This window comes from Diabrotica virgifera, chromosome 4 (assembly GCF_917563875.1).
Source record: "Diabrotica virgifera virgifera chromosome 4, PGI_DIABVI_V3a".
Lineage (NCBI taxonomy): Eukaryota > Metazoa > Arthropoda > Insecta > Coleoptera > Chrysomelidae > Diabrotica > Diabrotica virgifera.
Window position 1 is genome coordinate 264,225,531 of NC_065446.1, and position 24,704 is coordinate 264,250,234.

The 24,704-nt window shown below is 32.2% G+C and overlaps 2 protein-coding genes across 4 annotated transcripts in view; one reads left to right on the forward strand and one right to left on the reverse strand.

Moving 5' to 3' along the window:
* LOC114325331 (FERM, ARHGEF and pleckstrin domain-containing protein 2-like) overlaps positions 1-20,458 on the forward strand; it is a 176,785-nt gene extending 156,327 nt beyond the window's left edge. For both annotated transcript variants that reach the window (XM_050648935.1, XM_050648936.1), the window contains 8 exons: positions 3,241-3,483; positions 3,547-3,698; positions 5,196-5,405; positions 7,816-8,253; positions 9,762-10,035; positions 10,115-10,263; positions 10,633-10,892; positions 17,216-20,458. In XM_050648935.1, coding sequence (XP_050504892.1) covers positions 3,241-3,483; positions 3,547-3,698; positions 5,196-5,405; positions 7,816-8,253; positions 9,762-10,035; positions 10,115-10,263; positions 10,633-10,892; positions 17,216-17,309 — 1,820 coding nt within the window. In that variant the 3' untranslated portion in view covers positions 17,310-20,458. The remainder of the gene's footprint in view (positions 1-3,240; positions 3,484-3,546; positions 3,699-5,195; positions 5,406-7,815; positions 8,254-9,761; positions 10,036-10,114; positions 10,264-10,632; positions 10,893-17,215) is intronic.
* LOC126883399 (uncharacterized) lies at positions 12,632-16,231 on the reverse strand. Of its 2 annotated transcripts, XM_050648940.1 has the most exons (4): positions 15,499-16,231; positions 14,903-15,100; positions 14,603-14,845; positions 12,632-14,545 (listed from the first exon to the last, which is right to left on the reverse strand). In XM_050648940.1, the coding sequence occupies exons 1-4, from the start codon at positions 15,677-15,679 to the stop codon at positions 12,687-12,689; spliced, it is 2,481 nt and encodes an 826-aa protein (XP_050504897.1). In that variant the 5' UTR covers positions 15,680-16,231; the 3' UTR covers positions 12,632-12,686. The 2 variants fall into 2 exon arrangements, with proteins under 2 accessions (XP_050504897.1, XP_050504898.1); XM_050648941.1 differs by lacking the exon at positions 14,603-14,845.
* Positions 20,459-24,704: the final 4,246 nt, after the last annotated feature.

Sequence of the window (24,704 nt, forward strand, 5' to 3'; positions counted from 1 at the left end):
TCGAAATAAATCATACGATTTGTCAAAATTTGTGGCTTTTCAATGTTTTCTCTTGACGCTTACCTAACAGGAATAAGGTGAGCTTACTAACATTGATTTGGTGTGGCAAATTTTTATTTTTTCCACGTAGGTTGCTTTAAAAAAATGCTCGTATTGAATTCTGGAGTCTCAAACGGTCTCCAAGTAGTTAGAGAGGCTGCTCATTTCTGATAAGCGCTTTAAAAGCTTTTTTATTTTTAGCAGCTTGTTACAAACACTACGAAAGCGAAATCCTTATGGAATAGTCTAGTCGCAACATAGGGGGTCCCGTGGACACTTTTAGTTCGCCGCGATTTGATGGTGGTATTATAGGTTTTTTGGGTCGCTGAATCCAATGGAAGTGGTCTGGAAGCCCGAATGTGGTGCGTTTAATTGTTATTAACAAATTATGGTAAAATTAGGTGTTTTCAGGAATTATTAGAAGCCCTGTAAATAGATTGATACTGTTAAGTTCTTCTCTGGTGTATTTTTGATCGCTGAATCGAATGCGACTAGTCGCGATTACTCAAAATGTGTGCTTATTTTGTTGATAACAAAATAATAGCTTATTCGCCGAAAAACTCGACATGCGTTATCTACAGCAAGTTTGTAGTCTTTTTCATAGTATTTTTATACGCTAAATCGATTTTCACTAGTCGTGATAGCTTAAACTACGTTCCGATTTTGTTATTAATAAATTATTGCAAAAATAACGGTTTATGTAGTACGTTTACTCACGGTTCTTGCTCTACATTTTAAAAAACCACTTGAATGACATGAAATATGGCGTGCACATAGCTAACATGTCAAACAAAACAAGTGATATTGTGCCGATGTGTGCTTTTACCCTGGGGGTGAATTTCACCCCGTTTCGGGGGTGAAAGAAGAAACCTTTAAAATAAGTCCGGAATTGGATAAACTGATTAATTCTAAGCAGTGTTTGTTCTATACAGTTTTTTCACTAATACTTTTAGAGTTATTTGCGAGTGAATATGTTCATTTTTCAACAAAAATACCAAATAACTCGAAAAGTGTTGACTTGTGAAAAAACTGAATAGAACAAAAGTTGCTTAGAATTAATCAGTTTCCGGACTTATTTTAAAGGTTTCTTTTTTCATTCCAGAAAAGGGGTGAAACTCACCCCCAGGGTAAAAGCAGACATCGGCACAATATCACTTGTTTTGTTTGACATATTAGCTACATGATTGCCAAATTTCATGTCAATCCAAGTGGTTTTTTAAAACTTAGAGCAAAAACCGTGAGTGAACGTTCTATAAACCGTTATTTTTGCAATAATTTATTAATAACAAAGTCGGAACGTCGATTAATAATTAACAAAGTCGATTTAGCGTATAAAAATACTATGGAAAAGACTAAAACCTTACTGTAGATAGCGCATTTCGAGCTTTTCGGCGAATAACCTATTATTTTGAGTAATCGCGACTAGTCACATTCGATTCAGCGATCAAAAATACACCAGAGAAAACCTTAACACTATCAATTTATTTACAGGGCTTCTAATAATTCCTGAAAAACACCTAATTTTACTATAATTCGTTAATAACAATTAAATGCACCACATTTGGGCTTCCAGACCACTTCCATTGGATTCAGCGACCCAAAAAACTTATAATACCATCATTAAATTGCGGCTAACTAAAAGTGTCCACCGGACCCCCTATGTTGCGACTAGAATGGAAAACATCTCATCTCAGTATTATATAGATAAAAAGGGTAATAATATCAATTGTGAAAATTACGGAGGAATAGCTGAAACCGAATCTGAGTAGAATATGTGGGAAGGTTTTGAAGAATCGAATCGAGAAAGAATATTTAGATTCTGAAGCAGAAGAAGAAGCATGATTTTTTACGGGTCCATCTACTATTGACCACATTTCCTTCTTAACTCAGATAATAGAAAAAAAGATGATGGCACGGAATCAAGAAATTCGTATGTTGTTTGTCGATCTACGAAAAGCCTACGATAGCGTTCCACTGAAGCTGTGGCAATCAATGGAAAGCACGAATATTAATATAGAATTATTAATAACCCATAACAAAAATAATAACAGGAGCACAAATAACAACAGTATTTGTAGCCAAGGGATTGAAGCAAGGATGTTGCCTGTCCCCCACTTTATTTAAAATATACCGTGAAAGTACTTTAAAAAGGTGGAAACAAAAATGTAGAACAATGGGGATACCACTCACCAACACTATGCATATACGCTTAACTTTGCAGACTAAGTAGTAATAATGGCTCGCGATTATGACGATATGGCCCAAAAATTAACAAATATCTTGGTATCAATACTTCGCACGATGAAACATTAAACAAAGCCATAAAAGAAAAAAATATGTCAGGTAGGAAAGCCATCACAATATTAAACAGCATTTTATGGAACCAATCCATCAGCAAAGAAAACAAAAAGAGGATTTATGAGACTTATATTGAAAAGTATCACTCTATATAGCTGCTAGGTATGGCCACTGAAAGAAAACTGGCAACGCTGAAAGCAGCAAAAATGGATTTTTGGAGAAGAGCAGCAGGAAGATCTAGAAGAGAAACCATTATACGAACGCATTACAGAAATAATGGGAATCAAACGAGCAATCGCAGATGACTTATCGACAAAACAACGTATGCGGTTCGGACAAATACAAAGAATGGATGAACAACGAATACCAAAGGATATATTAAAACGGCAACCAGACGAAAAAAGAAAACGAGGTAGACTGAGAAAAAGTTGGAGCGAAGGAATAGACAAAGAGCTGAGAAAAAATATACAGGAGGATATATGTAACAACCCGAGAATTGGCGATTGGAAGTTGGAAAGCGACAGAAAACGTTATTAACCGACATATGCAAGTAGTGGTAGTACATCACTTATATCCGTCAAATTTTATAAGTATCTCTAACAGAATACTATCTGATTTTGACAATACTGCTACCTCAAGTCTCTTACAGATATCATTCTGATTTGAGCATCTTTTTTTAGCTAAAAGAGTTTTTTCTTCTGATTAGAACCGTCAACATTTGATAAGGTTTCGAGCATTTTTAAAGCAATCTATTCCGTTTTGTAGTATTTATTATCGTGTGAACACCTATTTGTATTTAGTTCCCTTTCTTTTTACCTTATTTTAGTACTCTCTTTTTATATTTGGCTTTTTTTGTAGAATTCTTACCCTAACAGTTTCCCTAATATTTCTTACGATTTCTAGATGATAGCAAGAAGGAGCTCCTAGAAAGAACCAAAGTCGAAGATGCTAAAATACGCGACAACAACAACTTCTACACTTCCACTCCGCTCAGGTCAGCTAACGGCAACGTTTCTGAACTCTCGCTGGCAGCTTCAAACGGCAACTACAGTACCACCAATACTCTCAATAGCGACGACAGTCCTTCCAAGGTTTTAGCTAAAGAACAGCTGATGAACAGTATCAACGCAAATACAATGGTCAATGGTGAGTAATGATTACAAGTGCATAAAAATATACAGTGTTGTATTAAAATTGCGTTAATTTCAGGCAACTCAACCAACACTACGACAATCATCGCTGAAATTGAAGGAGAAACAAAGAAAAAGTCGAAACATGTCGTTGACAAGACCTACTATATAGCTAAAGAAATTTTAATGACAGAACTGACGTATAAAAAAGATTTGGATGTGATCAATGTTGTAAGTACACCTTCATTTTTCTCAGATTTATGTGTCAAAAGATTTATGTGCGTTATCGAAATCAAAATCAGTACAGTTTCATCATCAAAACCAGTTTTATAATTAATGTTTGTTTTATCGCCAATAAAAAAGCTTAGTATCATTTAAAATATGATTATCATTGTCCAAATCAGCATTATATTCAAAGTAAGCATTGTCGTATTAAATATCAGTATATTTTAACTAATTAAAACAATGTTTATAATTAGAGTTGGCTTTATTGTCATTAAAAGAAGCATATTAGTGTCAAAAACCCAACACAGTTGTCAAAATCGGCATTATTATCAAAGTAAGCATAATCGTAATCAAAATCAGCACATTTTTGTTATTGAAACAAGCTTTACACAAGCATTTTTAGCATTAAACAAGCAATATAATCAGCATATTTTTGTTGTTAAAAATAAAAGTCGGCCTTGTTTTCATTTAAAGAAGCGTATTATTGCTGAAAAAGGATTATCGTCAAAGTCTGCATTATCATCAAACTAAGCATTATCGCAAGTAAAATCAGCGTATTTTTTTATTAATTAAAAGCTTTAAGTACGATCAAAGTCGGGCCTATTACATTCAGATAAGCATATCTACACCAAAAAAGGATCGTCGTGGATGTAAAAATCAGCATTATTATCGTAGCATTATCGTAATCAAAATCAAGCATAGTTTGATTATTGAGACAACCTTTTCAATCAAGTCCTACCTTATTGGCATTAAAGAAGAAGCATATCATTATCAAAAAAGGGATTATAGTTATCAAAATGAGCATCGTCATAAAAGGTAAACATTATCTTAATTAACTCTGCATATTTTTGCTATTGAAACAAGCTTCACAAGAAAAATCGGTATTATTGTCATTCAAAGAAGTATATTATTTCAAAAAAAGTTTATAATTATCAAAATTGGCATCATTATAAAAGCCATTATCGTAATTAAAAGCAGCATATTTCTGCTATTAAAAGAAGCTTTACAATAAAAGTCGGCCACATTGTCATTAAAATTATTGCTAAAAATTAATTATTATGAATTATTAGCACTAAAGTAAGCATTATCGTAGTAAAAGTCAACGAATTTATGTTATTACAACAAGCGAACAATCAAAATCATGCCTGTTGCCATTCTATCTACCACAATAAGCATACTATCATAAAACAATATCGTATTTGTCAAATCATCAGCATTATCATCGAATTAAGCATTATCGTAATTAAAATCACCGTATTTTAAAGCTATGGAAACAAGCTGTATAATCAACGCCGGGTCTTATCGTCATTAAAAGAAGCATATTACTACGAAAAAAGTATTATTGTTGCTAAATTTAGCGAATTATCGCAATAAAACTCATTACTGAACGTTTTTCAATTATATTTCACTCTTTTCAACCTACAATGCTTTCTCATCGTTTTGTCATCGCCACCTTGTTATGTATTTGTCTATTATAAATTATTATATCGTTTACTGTTTTAGTGGTTCAGAGATGAAGTAGGAAAAGAAGAGCCCGAAGAATGCCAGATCCTCTTGTCACTAATAGCACCTTTGGCCCAGGCGCACGGTCTCCTGGTGAAAGATCTAGAGAAGAGGCTGAAGAGTTGGGACATCAAAGGCGGTCCGAGGGCAGTACCTATGGCGGAAAAAATTGCTGATGTCCTTCTGGCCCATCTTCCGCCACTCTTGCCGGTAAGAACTATAATATATGTATAATGTATGTCTGAATTGCCTATATAAATGAGTCAGATTAAATAAATTATTAGATTTTTTTACTAAGCAACAACATTTTTGTTTAATTTAGTAGTATTTTGTATATCAATCTGCTTTTCCACAGAAACCACAATAAGTTACAAGGACAAGCGATACAGCATGTTTTTGATATATTATTTATACTGAATTCGCTTTGCTGAGATTCACTTGACACATTCGGAATAGGAAACATACAGCACAAAAATTCCTACCCACACTATTAACTGCTCAAATCAACTTAATCTTTCACTAAAAAAAGAAGAATTATTGGAAATATTGGGAGTGGATACTAAACCCATAAAATTGCGTGGAATTTATTTCTACAAAATATTTTTATTTTGTACAATAAATAATTTTCTCATTTGTTATCAATACATTATAATGGTGTAAATAAATAATTATTGATTGGCGTAAGATTTATGTTATTTATCTCTGTTTACTATTAATAATATTGGGATGTGAGCGAGTATGTTTGGTTGTGTAGTAATTTACAGTCACGTCTAGCACCCTAATTTCCCAAAAAAGAAATTATCAACGTCACTAGACAGTTGTGTCTCGGCAGAGCGAATTCAGTGTACTAAAATAATTTTAAGAATTTTGACGTTTATCATTTTCAGTGACATTTTTAGAACTACTAACTGTTGCTCTCTTCTTTAATTACTTCCGGAAATTATTTATTTTTAAGCTAATGAGACAAGTAATATTTTGTAATTATATAATTATACTACATGAGTCTGGCTATAGTTCTGTCGAACGGAAACTTATTTGTTTATTCTCGAGATTATTGTTTAACCCGGGAGTAGTCGTGCTCACTCCTGTAACGTGAACAGTCGCGTGTTAAATTTCATCTCACAATACGAATTTAAATACGAATTTACAACAAATTTTTATTTTATAGTATTTTTATTTACTTGCTATGTTAGAAATATTATTTCTAACAATTATTAAAGCTAATGGGCTCTCACCAAAGCCCTAAATTCCACAAAAAGAAGAAGAAGAAAAAAAATACCTACGCATTACTACACCCTTCCTCGAGGCACTTACGAAATTTTTTCAAAATTGCAAAAGATCAAACACTTCAATAAAATAACTTTATAAAACACGTCCACCGGGATAGTAGCCATTTCCTAATAATTACATTGACAGTACATGCCGACGTACGTTTCACTTAAGAGGCTACAGTAGCGATCAACAGGTAGCAACAAACGCGTTCCAAGATTGCGGCTCTAATTTTGAATATTTTGTCGAGATATTTGGCACACATATTCGTAATATAATAAAGAATGGCGGTACAGAGCCCAATTTCAGGAATATGTTAGTACGTGGAAATTACTCTATAACTAAATAAAATATTGAAAAAAGGAGCCTGTACCACCATTAAGAAGAAAAAAAAAAACTTTCTTCAAATAAACTTTTTTATCCCATGCCTAGATTTTGTGTAATCTTGGAACTACTAAAATTTTTTATTTCTAACAAGAAATCGAACATATTATAACTAAATAACTAATTAGGCAACATAGAGAAATTATCACTGTCATTTTGACAAACCTGCGTCAGATTTTCTCTAATCTGTTCTGTCATCTTTATCGATATCTGTTCAGTGCAGTAGTATGTTAATTTAATAATTCGTTTTTGTTGTTTCATAGGAAAGTAGTGTTTATTGATAGTTAATTTATTATATATTTGTTGTTGTTGTATAAATTGTTGGCCTCTTTGAAAGAATAGATTGTTGTTAATTGTGAGTTAGTTATATGTAGGTAGGTAAGTATATTTTACGTAAAAATATTTCGAATTCTAATGCGAGTATATAAAGTTTTAGGAGGATTTTTTATTCTAAAAGTATTATCAATAGTTTAACAAAATGGAAAAAGTAAATCAAACGAAAAATAAAGTGAAACCTTCTAAGAAAAAGTCCATTAAAAACCGTGCCAAAATTATGCGAAAATCGAAATTTGTTTCGCTTCACAACAAAAAATGATTATTAATTATTGTTCTATTATTAGATATTTCATGCAAATACCTTTCTAAATACCTATCTTAACATAAAATTTTCACCCATTTTGGTTTATTTTTATAAATATCTATTTATTAATAATAAAATCGTTTTCTATTACTTCCATTTAGCGCGACTATGATATTAATCTTAGATAATGTAAAAAGATTACCACTGTTGCCAAAGTTTATGATACTATCTCCCGAAGTTATATTTTGTTGCTACCTGTTGATCGCTACTGTTTACTCTTAATGTTTTAATTCAACTTGTTTTTAAATCAATAATTACGTTTGTGCAAAGATCCGTTGGAACAACTGTAATTATATTAAAGTTTTAAAAACAGTTTTTCGTTTTTAGATTTATGAAGAGTACCTCGATGGCCATATGCTAGTCTTAGAACGTCTCGATGCAGCTTTCAAACAAAACAACCGCTTCGAGCAGCTATACCGCGACTTCGAAACTCAAAAAGTATGTTATCTTCCGCTCACCACGTTCGTCCTGAAACCTCTCCACAGGCTGCTCCAGTATCAGTCCCTCTTAAAACGGCTTCTTAATTACTACGACGAAAACCACCCCGATAGAACCGACTGTAGAACCGCCATAGATACGTTGAAAGACTTGATGCTGCCAGTTTCGGAAACTCTTGAACAATCCAAGAACCTTGCGACGTTGTGCGAGCTGCAAAGAGATATAGTCGGATTTGACAATCTGGTACAACCTGGAAGAACATTCATCAGGCACGGGTGTCTCTTGAAGCATTCGCGAAAGGGCTATCAACAACGAATGTTCTTTTTGGTAAGTGTTTTTTGATCAAATAAGTATTTTCTTTATTTTTTGCTTTTTTTCTACTTGCTCTAATTTAGTTCATTTCCCTTTATAGGCCTTTTTGGAGTGTTTACAATTTTCTTGTCTCAATCATCATCAAGGCCTTTCATTCCTGTTAGAATGTTTGACACTCTTATTTAGAGTTCTCTGATTTCCTTATTGCGGTGTCTATTAGTGTATAGTGTAAGTTTTGTTTTATACTTGGTGTTCTTTACAATTTTCTTCCACTCATTTCGATTTGTGCGTAGTTCCTTCCAGTTTCTGACCTTCAGAATTTTGATATATCTCACTACCTGGTCCTTCCACCTCTCTCTGGGTCTTCCCTTAGTTTCTGGTGTTCATCTGGTGACTTACTTAATCAGTAGGTCGTTTTTCATTCTCTCTATGTGTCCCTTCTCAGTATGTGACCTTCTCAGTCTCTGCGTTTTAATAAATCTAGCTATATCTTGTCCCTTCATTATGTCTTTCTTTCATGTTTCATTCTTATTCTCATTTCTTCGTTTTCCATTCTTATCGGGTTCATAATTCTGCTGAGGATTTTCTTTTCGAATATTCGTAATTTTTCTTCATCTTTATCTGTGTGGCACGTGAGGTCTGCATTATATTTATTGGGCTTTTAGGTATCCAAATAGTTTAACTCTATCGTTACATTCTCTTCTAGATCCTTGAATAACTCTTTCATCCGCAGATTGTTTTTGCAACATTGGTCTGTTACTTTCTTTTTTTTATATTAATTTCGATGATGTTCTTCTTTGGGGTTGATATCCATTTATTTCTTGCTTGGTTTTTCTGTTTTATTTTGCTTTGGCATTCTGTGTCGAACCATTATTTCCTTCTTTTTATTTCCCTCTGTCTTAGCACCTCTTCAGCTGAATTCAAAATGGCTTCTGTTATATTTTTAAATATTTCCTCTGTGTCATTGGCTACTGCGAGATTTTTCTTTAGGGTTGTCTCATATTGTTCTCTTAGTTGTCTTAATATTACGTGTTATTTGTACACGGTGCTTTTTTTTCTCTACTTTTTGTGGTTTTATGTAAAAAAAAATACCATGAGTGTCTATCACACCTTTTCCTTCTCATTTTTAATATTTCATTTCCTCTTTCTTATTTTACACTCTTATTTCATTTCCTCCGTTTTTATCTGTGTCTTAATCTTATTTCTTTATTTTCCTACGTTATTTTCTTTCTACTTCACTCTTTGTTCCCTTTTATGCTATTTGCTATTTTCTTTCCTCTATATTGTTTGTTATTTGAACTTTCTATTTTATTTTCTTTTTTTTTCTGGTTTTAAGTAAAAGAATAACCACTAGAGTCGATCTAGCCCCCTTTTTCCTTTCTGGCTACGATCTTGACGATGTTAACATATTTCTTCGCATTAATGGATTGTTTCTTCTATCCTATTCTTTGATTTTCTTCTTTTTTCAGGACATTGGGTTAAAATGCTCATTGGGATATTATTATTTTCTCATTTTTTTTTAGTTCTCCGATATTTTATTATACACATCACGATCGCAAGCTACTCTGCAGTTCAAAGTCCACGGTCACATGCCCCTCAGGGGAGTACTGATAGAAGAACCTGACGGCGATTTGATGTTCAACGGTTTGATCATTTACGGCGGCAATAGAGCACTAACTGTAGCCGCTAATTCGTTGGAAGAGAAGGAGAAATGGAAGACGGACCTCCAACGTGCCATACAGATGGCCAGAGATAAATCCGATACGAAAATCACGTATTTGAGTCTTAAAAGTTGTAGTAAGTATCTATTAATGTTTACAAGAAATATCAGCAGCAAAAACAGGTCAGAAATTAGCAGTGTTTTCTTTTTCCCTAGGTTCTTCGGACGAGCATATAGATCAGGTTGGCAACAATGACGTTGGTACTCAGACTAAACCACAGGCGCAGAGAAGCAACACCACGGTACACGTGTGCTGGCATAGGAGCACCAGTATTAGCATGAAAGACGAGTTATTGGCTGTGGAGGTGAGTTTCTTCCATTTAGTTTGAAATTAGTACCAATGGGTATTTGTACCATTACGAGCGGTAGATATCTTCAATACGGAGTTCTACCAGTTAGGTTGGCCTGCCTGTTCACTACACTGGCTGGCCAGGGAGTCCAGAGCCACAAGACTGATTATTCTCCGTTCGGTAGTCTCCTTAAATCTCGGCTCTCAGCCACCCTATCTCGAATGGTTCCGAGAAGTGGAAATGACTGGGGTACCGGGTTGCGCGGATGTCGGAGCGCCAACGGTTCTCTGCTGTCGATGTCGTGCTGAAGGCATATCATTACACTATACCGACTATAACTTTTCACCTTACCCTTGCATACTAAAACCATACTTTTTCTTTCAGAATCAACTCTCCGGTTATCTTTTAAGGAAATTTAAAAGCAGCAATGGTTGGCAGAAACTCTGGGTGGTATTCACGTCCTTCTGTCTGTTCTTCTACAAAGGTTGCATCGACGATTTTCCCCTAGCATCGCTGCCCCTGCTGGGGTACACCATCAGCCCCCCTTTGCGAGAAGATATGATTTCGAAGGACTATGTGTTTAAGCTGCAATATAAGAATCACGTGTATTTCTTCAGGGCGGAATCAGAGTACACGTATAATAGGTGAGTTGGGGATTTATTGATTTGATTAACGCTTTTGATAGAGTTTAATAAGTAAAATTTAACGGTAATCCTGTGAATAAGACCTCTACAAGAACAACAGAAGTAAAACAAAGAAAGGTCAAATATCCAATGGTTTCACTATCAGCAAAGCACTCAAACAAGCATGCTGCGTGTCTTCTACTTTGTTTAAGATCTAATACGAGCAAGCGCTGAAGACGTGGAAAAGAAAATGCAGAAAACATGGGAATCCCTCTAAACGACACAATACTGTACACATTGAGTTTTGGAGAAGACTAGATAGTGATGGCCCAAGACTATAAAATAAAGACTTGTTTACGTTATATTTATTATTGTTAAACAAAAAATAAGCATAAAACAAAAAAGAATATCTCAACAGCGTTACATCATGAATGTCTAAAGAAATATGCAAGATAATATATTGCACATCCGGAAGTCGTGACGTAAGTGGAGACCGGCAAGTTCTTAATGGTTCGTAATCATTCGCAATGTCCGATTAGTCCGAATTGTTCGCGGTTGTAAGCTAAGTGTATTTTATATTTTATCTTTGACAGTTATTTTGACAGGAATCTCGACACTAAATTTTTTTCGAATACATTGAAGTTTAATGTTATTTTGATAATTGAATAATTTCATCACATAATGCATACAAATTCTATACAGTCGGAAAAATGAAAGAATACCCATGAACGAACATATAAAACACGCTGTATTTTTCTGTCACGGTGTCACAAAGAAAATTGCCCAGCGCAAGTACATGTAATAATAATTATTATATGTACTTGCGCTGGCCAATTTTTTGTGTGACACGGTGACAGGAAGATACAGCGTGTTTTATATGTTCGTTCATGGGTATTCTTTCATTTTTCCTACTGTATTTAACTTTGAATTCAAATTCAACTTCCAGACTCCAGTTACGTCATCATGCGCGAACTCGGACGTATTTTGCGCTACGGGAAGATACTATCTCGTTGTTTATAGTATCATGAAAATATGTACATAGTACATATATGCAAAATTTCAGGTGGATCGGTCGAGTAGTTTTTGAGTTACGATGTGCACCGCCTTTGAAAAATGCAATTTTGAAAAAAAAAACGAGTTTAAAGTTTTGGCAACGTTTGTTTTCAGTTTTTTTGCCTGTCAAATCATAAAGTGATGCACACCGGAATATATTTTTGAATCGCGGAGTAATTTACAAAAGAGAAGGTGTAACAAAATACTACTTTGGCAAGTAGTATTTGTATGGAGAAAATGATTATATGAAATGAGTGAAGGAAGGGGGATCAAACAATATTTCTATAAAGGGTATTTTTTTATTATTAAAATGATATGGGATAATGTAATATGTTGTAAGATTTAAGAAAAATACTGGCTTTTGGACTGAAATTTAAGGTGGCTCGAATGCACACAATCTAATACGATGGCTTAGAACCATAGTGACGTAACTACAAAAAACACATTTTCTAATAAAGTGAAATAAAGGTTTTTAGAACGGGGTAAACGCAAATTACTAAATATTTAATGGATTTATACCAACCAAAAGTATATTTTAGTATAAAATAAAGGTATGAGAATTAGAATTTGTAGTAAAATGTATTATTTTATGTTTTTAGTAAAAATGATATAGGTTTTAGTTACACCTATAGGTAGTTACGTTTTTGTTACACTAAAAAATGTAGATAAGTTTAATCTTAAGTGATCGTTGTAATAATAAAAATAAAAAAAATAAACAGTATTTATTAATCCAAATACTAAAAAATATAAAAAAAATTAATATTAATCACTATCTTCTTGATCGGATATGTTTTCGTTCCCATCTGTTCCATGACACTCGTTTAAAGAAGCATAAAAAGCATGATATGTTTTGGGAATAACATCTTGACAAAGCTCCATAAGATTTTTATGTTTTTCCGAGGAGATAGCCATGGTACTTGTATACATTCTTTCCAGATCAAATTGTTCTTTTTGTTCTCTACGTACGCTTCGTCTTACGGAAATGTTAATTGAAATATCAAATTCTAGGAAAGCTTCTGAATCCATTTCGTATTTAAAAAAAACTGTGTTTGGGCTTTCTTTTTTAAACTGAAACCAAACGACTTTAAGCCAATTTATTTTGTTGCCATTTGTATCTATTTTTTTATTACGTATAGTTTTCTGTGTTAAACTATTAAAATCGAAAAACTTTGTCTGATCCATTTCAATTACCCTGTACTTTAAATTTCGGGATGCTGTTCTTATAACCGCATACCAACCAGATGGATCAAAAATATCTACATTTCGACTTTTTTTTTCTATGTGCGCATGGACAGAATCACATTCCATCATGGAATGGCCAGGCTCAAAAAAGAAGTGGTTAATTATAAAAACACTCTCTAAATTTTTAACGGCATAGAGAAACATTGAAACCATATTAACATTTCGATTTTGTCCACTGCACGTGTCTGAAAAAAAATTATGTTCACTGTGCAGCTGATTTTCAGACAAATGTTTCCAGATGCATGAAGCAATCTCGACTGAACCGCGTTTAGCCATTCCTTCATGCCAAACATAATTATAGGCCTCTTTGGAAGCAACATTAAAAACTGTTAAATTATAGACAGCTAATCTACGTTTGTAAAAAAGTTTTTTTGCATTAGTCTTTGGGCAATAGCGTACTGCTTCTAGGTCGAATTCAGCTAAGGAACAATCACCAGCAAGTGCCTTTTCTTTTATGGAATTCTTCATATTTCTGGCTAATGTTTTTCTTTTTAAATGGCTTTCATGCTCACTCTGTTTTTTGGCTTGTTCGTTTGCTGGCAAGTGATCAAATGCGAAACATTTGTCGCACAAGTCCTTTCTGGGAGTATGAAATGACAAGTTACACTCCGTATTAAAAATATTTCTGTAATACCACAGCTTTTCTGGATTAATTTTTTTATTTAAGCAGTCTTCTTTATAGAGGTCGTACATTATTTGAACATTTAAGTCGGATGCCAGATATTGCTTACCGGTATCTTTTCGGCAGTAATGAGACGGTACTCGAGGAAATAAATTTATGTGATCAATAATATTCTGTTTAGCAATTTCAGGACGTTTATTTGCAGGTATGTGATGACCTCTTTTGTCAGATTGTACTATATTTTCCTGAGTGCGTTTCGACAGAATTCTCCTTACAAAAGTTTCAGATATGTCTAAAGTTTTAAGAAAAAATCCTTGACATACTGAAATTTTTTTCCCTTCTTTAACTAAACTGTATATGACGGTGTTATGTCGTCTAGATACTTCTGCTTCAGTTCGTTTCGATTTTTTCTTAATAATGTCTATCAATGAGCTGATATATTGACGCTGTTTTTCAATATTCGCAATATGCCAAAAAGCTCTATGAAGTTCGTCTCTCGTTTCTGGATTAAAATTTGTACTACATTTTTTTGGGCATTTACTGCAGTCTTTCTCCTTCACTCTTTTCTCAGGCACTTTTTTACCACGAACAGAAATATAGGCTTCACCTTTTTGTCTTTTTGTTGTTCTTTGATTTTTTTTCCACATTGTAGGATCAGCAACTCTTCTTCTTTTTCTTTGTTCCCCAGAGAGTATTGGCAATGATTCTGCGTTATCTATATTATCCGTTTCCATAATTTCATTATTTTCATTATCATCTAAAAAAAGGCATTTTAAAAATCTAAAAACTAAAACCATTACTATTAATCTCTAACCTATGTCTGAGCTGGTAGATTCTATGGCATCAGAATTTATGGTATCCTCAGTGTAATTTTTAAAGGTACCATCATCAGTTGTTGTAGGTTCAGCTTCAATGGTGATATAACCATCAGTGTTTATTTCAGATTCTGTAGGATTAGCAACTCTTCTTCTTTTTCTTTGTTCCCCAGAGAGTATTGGCAATGATTCTGCGTTATCTATATTATCCGTTTCCATAATTTCATTATTTTCATTATCATCTAAAAAAAGGCATTTTAAAAATCTAAAAACTAAAACCATTACTGTTAATCTCTAACCTGAGTCTGAGCTGATAGGATTAAAATCTGGATCAGCTATAGAATCATCAGAATTTATGGTATCCTCAGTGTAATCTTTAAAGGTACCATCATCAGTTGTTGTAGGTTCAGCTTCAATGGTGATATAACCATCAGTGTTTATTTCAGATTCTGCAGTAATATGACGTCTATTATTGAAATCAATAGATTGAGCATTTTCTAAAAAGATTTTTACTTGTTTAAAAAATAATTTTTTATTAGTAAACAAAGTTTAAATAATTTAATATGCGTTTAAACAAACTAAAACAAAAAAATGATGAGTGTTTAGTATCTATTTTTACTTTTTTATTTCATAAATAAATGTGTAGTTTTTTACCACAGGGATTGGACTAATAATTACGAATTATTTAAACCATTTACGGAATCACTAACAATTAAATAGGCTAAATAAAGTTACTTCACTGCTATTTTGTAAAATAAAATAAAATACCTTAAATATTTTAATTTTAATAATTATTACTGTAGACTAATTATATTTAAAACTGCATTGGATGAGATACAGAAAGTATCAAGCATTTTAGGTATATTGTACCTATAGCTATAGCTTCTAAACTTACCGTAGCTGTCTACTAATATGGACGGACTGGAATGTTTAAGCTCTAACAAAGTACTACTCTCAGATAAAACCGTGGAAAATACTTGAAATTGGCCTAAGTCTTCATTACTGTTTTCTATATTACCTTCAATTAGAAGAGTTTTTTCTAAAAATATAATAAGTGACACTATGATTTTGTACATTCTGTATAAAATACAAAATGAGAAAAGCTTTTAAAGCATCACAATTTAAAGATACAAGAATAGTTTAAAATATACAATAGTTGTTATTATTGTAATTAGGTATATTATGAATTGTACTTACGATTTTCGCGAACCATATCCACTAACTTTTTTCCCCTAGACATATTTATTGATAGGTATTATGTAATTTATTAGAAAGTAAATAATTAAGCGCACATTTTTAAAAACAATACCTTAAACAGCACACAATAGTTTATAACTACAAGCAATTTATAGGTTAGAACTGCGTCGCAAGGTCAACATTTATAACGGACGGTTAGTGCCAAAAGAACGTATCGCCTGTTACGAGTTTACTTTAAAATATTTATTTATTAGCCCAAATAACGTAAGCGCTCTTACTTTACTATGGGCCAAAACAAAAATGTTTTTTTGTACTTACGCATAATGCCATCTTCTTAAATATTGATAGTAGCTGTTCCGTTTCTTTGGCACTAAATTAGAACACCTTAGACATACTTTTGGCTATCTTAACTCGATTTCGCCAATTTTGTAGTTACGTCACTATGGCTCTAAGCCATCGAATAGACTTTAGAGAATAACGAATGTAATCTGTAAAATTTGAATTGAATACTACGAGGTTGACATAACCCCACAAATTAAATAAGATACATGATATGTGACAAGATAATCTTCATTTGAGTGTATATGTTCGAACCATGGATAGAATTAAAAGATACTAGATTCAAAGAACAACTTCGATTCATAAATTTGCAGGAATAAATTCAATAGGAATTTATATGACAGGATGGCAGCCATCTTCGTTCTTTTTTCTCAAACCTTTTTAAAAGTAAAAAAAAATTACCGGATGACATGACTTCAATTCCTCCGGGATCTAATAATTTGCCACTAAATATTACTTATAGGAGCTTGAAACTACCGAATTAAAGTTTTCGTTATTCTTGATCAGCCATCTGCCACTTGTTCGTTCGAGCTTACCAAGCCAAGTGTCAAATCTTTCCCGTCGTTCAACGAGGAGCCTCACAGAGGGAGATTTACATGACAGCGGATGGTGTCTACTACCAACTGAAGAATTTATGCTAACTAATAGTTAACTATGACGTCAGTCAAAGAATTATATTAATTAGATCTTATTGTTTTTAAGTATAAATTAATGACAAACTGTTATTAAAATTTAAATAAAATAACTATAAAGATGATTAGAAGTTAACGGAATGTTACAAAAAGGAACAGCTGTTGAACGTTTCTCACTACACTCAAGCGCACTGGCGTGAATCTGCTGGAAAGCGAGTCGAAGGTAGTGATATTCAACATGCAGTATTTACGGTAATTTTGCTCTGATCTATCTGAAATTTTCGGAGAGTATTCTTGAAGTTATGTACTTCCATTTAAAATAATGGAAAAAATCGAAAATTAAAAAATTTTCAAACTGTACCTTTCTTAAGATGTCTTGTTATATTATAGTAGAAAGAAAAACTTTGTAGTAAATGCAATTAAAGTATAATATGTTGTTTGTAGATGGATGGAGGTGATTGGTAGCGCCACTCAAATCAGGAAGAGGAAGGCAGCAGTAGTAAACGAAAACCAAATTGAAACTTCTTCAGAGAAGTAGAGCTCAAGGATATTACTTAATATTTGTTTTGATATTATTTACAAAAAAAACTTCCTGAAAAACAGCAAAATCAGTTTATATCATACGCCAAACCTGGTGAACATGTAGAAATTTATAAGATGTAGATATCATACCATTTTGTAGTATTTTTTTTTTTATAAATGGGGGCAATGGGACGTAAACAATTTAGAAGGAAAAATAGTTTAAAACTTACATATAAGTAAAAACTTCGATTTGTATACTGGTATAAAAATTTATTAAAACTTTTAAAAAGTCATCCAACTGTAGTAAAACAGAACGTTTTCGATCTAATAGCAGATCATCCTCAGTGCCTAGAATGAAGTATTTCCACGTTAGAATGAGTGCAAAAGGTTAAAATTGTGAGTGTTAATAAAAAGCATGTGGTAAATACGTATACAAATCGAAATTTTTAACTTCTGTGTAAGTTTTATAACTATGGTATACAGTCAGCTAGTGGGATTTTGCTTTTAATTTGAAAAAATAGTGTGTATAACGATTGTTCACCTGGTTTAACGTTGTCTGTACCATGTAAAATGCATCAGCCATATTATATTTTTTTTTAATTTTAACACTTTTACATGAAATATTTTAAAATTTGCTGTGAAAAACGAATTTACTAGTATCGTTAATGTCTAATTGATATTTTTAGCCTTTTTATTGGCCTGAAAATGATATTTTAGAAATCGTTCAGGATCGGTCTTCCACATTCAGTATTTAATAAAGCAATTTTTAGACTTTTTATAATAAGAACTGACCTGTACATTCCATAAAACGTTGAATTTTTATTATTAATTTCAGGAAAACGCCAGCAGCGACATCTACTAATATTCCAGCGAGCGCGCCCTTTAATATCACATGAACGGGTGCGTGTCGTAAATTTTACGTCTTTTGTAAATAATGTTTTCTTTAAATAAATCTTGGTAAATTGTTACAAGAGTATAAAAAATTATATTTTAGTATACTTTAAACTAATATTTTTTTTTATATTTGTTTGCAAAAAAATCAAACAAAACTTTAAAAATATAGTTTTTTAAAAGAATCTGACTCTAAGGTTAAAGAAAAATATCTTAATTCATAAACCATGAAATTTTGAACGCCATAGAATTAAAACAAATATAGTAGTAATAGAAAATTCCCGTAGATGTCGCTGTTGGCGTTTCTTAAGGACTAAAACTCACACGATATTATTTATAAATATTAATTTTCTATTCCTTCCAGCTGTGTAACAAAGTGCCTGTCTAAAAAATAATACAGCTACTAACTTTTACAATATTTTTAAATACGATTAAAATATAAGTGTGATTTTTTACGGAGCAGCTACAAATGTTTATAATTTATTAATAAAAAAAAAATTAAAATTTGCATTTAATTTAGATAAAATATTTATGACCTACTTTTTTAACACATTATAAAAATATGTTAAAAAAATTTTCAGGGCTTAAATTTACTTGGTCCCACACATCGTGTCAGAATTTTTTGAATATATGCAATCAGAAAAAATATAAAAGGAAAATGAGGGACTGATAATTTTAGACCCTTTTTCCAAATTTCTTCAAGCTATCTGTCCATGTGAAAACTACGATAGAGACCAAAACAGAATAAGAAGAGGCTAATATATAAAGAAGGGAACATGAATGTAAGGAAAAGTGAAGAAATTGTATAGCAAGTATTGGAAGAATAAAAAGATGGAGTAGAAAATAGTAAAATTATTACTAAACTGTTTTATATTTGCCAGATCGAAAGATTATACAAAATACTATTTTATATTGATATATTATTAGGAAAATGTAAAAGTAAACTGAGTGACTGATAATTTTAGACTCTTTAGCGAAATTTCTCCAAATTATCTGTTCATGTGAAGAAAAATCAGCGTGAAAACTAAGATCGAGGCGAAAACGGAATAAGAAGAAGCTAACTAATGACGAAGAGAAGATGAATGGAAGGGAAAATTTAGAGAATTGTATAGCAAGTATTGAAGGACTAAAAAGACGGAGTGGAAAAGGGTAAAAATATTACTAAACTCTTTTATATTTGATAGATCGAAATATTACACAACATACTACTTTATATTGATAATAAATTAGGAAATGAAATGCTTACACATTTTATTTACATATAACTATGAGTATTCTCACGAATGATTGTATAATAATTAATTTTTCTTTTATTTTAACGCATTTTTATTAATTTTTTTCTGCATTTTGTTTTATCCAGTGTTGGGAAAAAGTTAATTTCAGCCCGAAATACAAACGATTCGACGAGATCGCCGCAAAATATTTATATCTATTTGATCCCAAGAGTATTAAAGAAGAAAACTATGCGTAGCTTTTTTAAATCCATTCCTGTATAGACCTAGATCCTGCGTACCAAAAAAAGTTGATTAATAGCAAGCTGAAAATTTGTTAATAGCTTAACGGTGTCTAGTCGGACAAACTTTGATGTACTGGAACAGGGGAAGTTTTAATTTTGGAACGTCAGATTACGAAAACGCCCCACGTATTTTGTCGGACAAAACTTCCAATTGATTTGTTAGCGTTTCATTAAACTCTCATGCAAAAATTAGACTGCTATTTATCACCGATATAATTCCTGTCATTTGACATGTTCTTCGTGTTCCACTCATTAAAATACCCAGTTGGTGATAAACATCAGTCTGATTTTTGCATGAGAGTTTAATGAAATGATAACAAATCAATTGGAAGTTCTGTCCGACAAAATACATGGAACGCTTTCGTAGTCGGACGTTCCAAATTTTTAACCTGTTCCACAATTAAAACGTCCCCTGTTCCAGTGTTCCCATACATCAAAGTTTGCCCGACTAGACACCGTTAAGCTATTAACAAATTTTCAGCGTGCTATTAATCAACTTTTTTTGGTACGCGGGATTCAGGTTTAGTATCCTTCGTGCCTTCGAAATTTTTTAGAATTTTTGTAAATATGTATAATAGGAGGGAATCCACTGTACTTTTTTGTGACTTATTGAACTAAGAGGCAGCTGAGTGATTTTATTTTATTTTATTTGTGAGAGAATATTGAATATATTTATCGATTAATGTAATAATTTTAAACTTATTGTAATTTTAATTGTTATTTTATTTAAACAAAATAAAATGGTTTATTAAAAGTGATTTTTGATTATTTTTTCATTTATGCAACACATATTATGGTAGCTAGGGGAAAGATATATGAGCAAAACGTATTATCATAAATTTTTCTTAAAAAAATGAGTGTAAGTAAAAATTCGGACAAGAAATTGGAATTTTGGTGAATGCGCCACTGGTATAAAATTGAAATAAGAAGGAACTGACGAAAAAACTGGTACGGGTCCCATAAAGGGGTCTAACAAGGATCTTTTCTAGATTTAAATGCAAAATCCATCATAAGGCTATTCTTGCAATAGTTGATCTTCTGTATATTATACATCATCGTTGTGAGTTTTCGGTCAGCAGTTCAGATCAGGGGAATATTTTTGAAAGTTTGGCGAAGGTGGCGATATAAAAAATTTCTAAAAATAATAGAATAACAATTAAATAAGGTGTTCTGATTAATAATTAATTAAATAAGTGATAGAACGTCACATTCCCCTTCTACTCGGAGAAAAAAAATTTTTTATACTCAAAATATTAAACTAAAGTAGTAGTCGTTTATCATTCCCCGTTGATTCGCAATATTACAAATAACCACAAACTAAGGATCAAGGGAAAGCAGGATGGTCACTGCAGCAGATACCATAAATCGCAAAAGATGACTCGAAGTTATATTAAAATGTCATCGGCATCTTGTCTGGAAGCCAAAGATAAACTAAATAATTTACTAAAGTTCATAACGACAAATAAATGTCGAATTGGCACTAAATCCAAAATTGAACTACCCATGGAGACTGCGTTATAAAGATTTTTTTAAGTGTGATAAGAAATGTAAAGCAAAAGAACGCAGCAGACACAGACGAAATCCCAAACGAGCTATGCGGAAAAAAACTGCAACGAAAAATATATGCCCTAATAATAATCATCATTAATCAGACAAAGACTCTGAAAATACATTGAAACTAAAATAGGAGACTAGCAGCAGGGATATAGAGAGGGAAGGTCAATAATAGACGCCATACACATAATTAAAGAGCCAATTGAGATATTTAAGAAGTTTTACAAACATGATATGGACTTTCACGTCATTTTCATAGATTTCAAGCAAGCATTTGACAGCCTAACAAGACCCGACCTAATAGAAGGCATGAAAAACCTAGATGGCCCAATGAAATTTATAAAGCCCAACTCTGAAAATACATTGAAACTAAAATAGGAGACTACCAACAGGGATTTAGACAGGGAAGGTCTATTAGAAAATTTAAAATGAATCTACCAAAATAGTATGTATGCTTTGATTTACATAATTTGATTACCATCAAAATTTCTACCGATATTCACATAATATATTGATATTCCACAAAAATCAAACTAATTTGATTAAATTCATATAAGTAATATACAACTACTGTCAAAAAGTTTATGGTGTAAACGTTCAGTTGGTGTATATTCCCACATGACAGACACGCGAAGGTGACGCAATGGGAAAGAACTTCGGTTTTCGATCGGCGGGATCGACGGGAAGCGGGTTCGACCCCCAATGCAAGTTACTATTTTTTTATTTTTGTTTATACATTTTATGATTGTAAGTATATTATTATATAATTTTTGGCAACAATTTTATTGTTCAGAAATTATTTCTTTGTGGCATTTTTCAATGTGTTTGTGTGTCTTTTATTCTTTTATTTTTGAAGTTATACTTCTTTAGGCACGAGGGTGAAAATTTTGATTTTACTGGGCGCATGCGCACACCGACAGTATGGTATAAACGTTATACGGGATCTGATTGGGTGTTAAAATCATCTGTCAATAATTGTTCAATATGGAGATTTTGGATAAACAAATTAATGTTGTGTATATTCCTATTAGTTTTTATTGTTGTGATGGCAGAGAAAAAAGTTTATAATTGTAATGACTTTTTAAATAGTTTTTAAAAGCGACAGGTACGTAATAATTGTAAATGTTTCAGTATCCTAATAAAAAATTTCATAGGTACCTACCTATTTGGTAGAACCTACCAAAATAGTATGTAATGCTTTGATTTAAAACTTCTATTGATTACCATTAAAATGTCTATCAATATTCACCTAATATATTGTTTTCTTACTCTATGTTTTTCAATTCAAAATAATTTGATTTAATTCAGAACTGTCAAAAGTTTAATCCGTTTAGTTAGTTGATCTTCGCACATGATGACGCATGGTCTCCGTGGGTAAACGTTTAAGGTGAATGAATTTCAATACTACCTGCGCTGATAAGCGGATTCGAACAACCCCAATAGAAACTTTTATTTTTTTATATACATTTTATGATTTTAAGTATATTTATTATATAATTTTTTTTCAGAAAATACGTATTTAGTTAAAAAAATTTCCGACAATTATTGTTCAGAAATCATTTGTGGCATTTTTCAATGTGTTTGTGTGTGTTTTATTATTTTAATTTTTGGCACTGTTTTAATAAAAAAATTTGAGAAATAGTAAGTATAAGTTTCATATTTAAATAAACTCTTTAAAGTATATTAATTTCGTTGAAATCATATAATAGAAGTGTAACTTCTTATGTGCGTACAAAGTACACAAACATTCATTTTTTTAATTTTTGGTATTGTTTTAATAAAAATTTTTGGAAAGTAATGAGTATTAAAATTAGTTTAATAGTTAAATTAAATATAAATAAATCATATAATAGAAGTATAACTTCTTACGTGCTTACAAAGTACACACATTCTTTTTTTTTTAATAGCACCCTGTACATTTTTTTATAGTTTTAGATGTGATCTTCTACCGTCTCTTCAACACATATCAGTTTATTTTTGATAATTATGGGTCCCAGACTAATTTATACAGGCAATATTTCTTGAACAAATAGAGATTTTCGAATGGGACAAAAACTAATTTATTCCATTTGTAATACACTTTAATATGGCGGAAAAAATCCCCCAAATATTCATCCCTTAGTTCCAACTCCTAACTTTAATTTCATTTGACATTTGACATTTCCATATGACAGGAAGTAGGTATAGATGCCATAATGGAGACGGCGTTGAAAAAAGCTCACATGTATCTTATCATTATTATCATTCAACCCGGATCTATCCACTGCTGGATATAGGTTTCACTCAGTCTTCTCCATGTATTCTTGTTTTGTGTTGTTTTCTCGATCCGTTTTGTCATCAGACCATCGTGTTGGAGGACGACCTCTACTTCGATATGCTTCTTGTCTTGGTCTCCAGTGTATTATTCGCTGTGTCCATCTGTTATACGACATTCTAGCTATGTGTCCAGCCCAGTTCCACTTTAGGGTCATAATTCTTTCTATGCGGCATCTGTCACTCCTGTTCTTCGTCTTATTTTCTTGTTCAAAATCCGATCCCTACGAGAAATGCCTAACATCGAGCGTTTCATGGCTCTGTGTAACACAAATTTTATTAATTGATGTATTCAACCGTTACTTGATGGAAGTTCATTTTATCTAACAATAAAACATTGAAAACGTTTGTTTTCTATACTTCCACAATAGCTATTTGTATAACAAGGGAAGAAAGTGCTACTTTTCCTCCCGAGAATGAAGTTTACTAGCGGAGGGCAGTAATCATTCAAGGGAGGAAAAGGCACTTTACTCCCATGTTATACATATGGTTTTTCCACCTTCCTCAAATAATTTTTTAATTTTTACTTAATTTATTTATGTAAGTAACCAACAAAGTTTATTAGAATAGGGCTTTTCATTCACAGTCATTTGTTTCGAGCTTCTGTCATATGTCGTATAATCCGTGTATATTAATATTATACACAGATTATATACAACATATGACAGAAGCTCGAAACAAATGACAATCGATGAAAAGCCCTATTAAAACTAACAAGTAGGTACAATATAACCGTCAACTGTCAAATATAAGTCAAATTATTAATGTAAACATTGTTAAATCAAAATAACAATTTACTGTTTTTTACCATTCTGCAAAATACGTTTTATAAATAAACGTTAAAATGTATAGATACTTACGTAATAGAAATTAGATATTGTACAGGGCGTCAATAAGTTATATTTCATAAATGAAATACCATGACATCACTTTTACTTTTCCTCCCTAGCACAAACCATACATACTCATAGACGTTTCACGACCATGTTAATCTTTCGGATCGAATTAACGCCATCTATTGATTGGAATGGGAACTAAATTGACAAATTTTAGTTACGTGAGAATTTCAAATTATAAATTTTGCGGGATTTTTGATGAAATTTCGCAGGAAAATAAAACAACACAAAGACAATTCAA

What these genes read in the sequence shown, in the direction of transcription:
- LOC126883399 (XM_050648940.1), bottom strand. Translation starts at nt 15,679, where the DNA reads ATGTACAAAATCATAGTGTCACTTATTATATTTTTAGAAAAAACTCTT. An exon ending in CATATTAGTAGACAGCTACG is followed by an intron (nt 15,101 to 15,498) that starts GTAAGTTTAGAA and finishes AAATCTTTTTAG; the next exon opens with AAAATGCTCAATCTATTGAT. An exon ending in ATCTACCAGCTCAGACATAG is followed by an intron (nt 14,546 to 14,602) that starts GTTAGAGATTAA and finishes GCCTTTTTTTAG; the next exon opens with ATGATAATGAAAATAATGAA.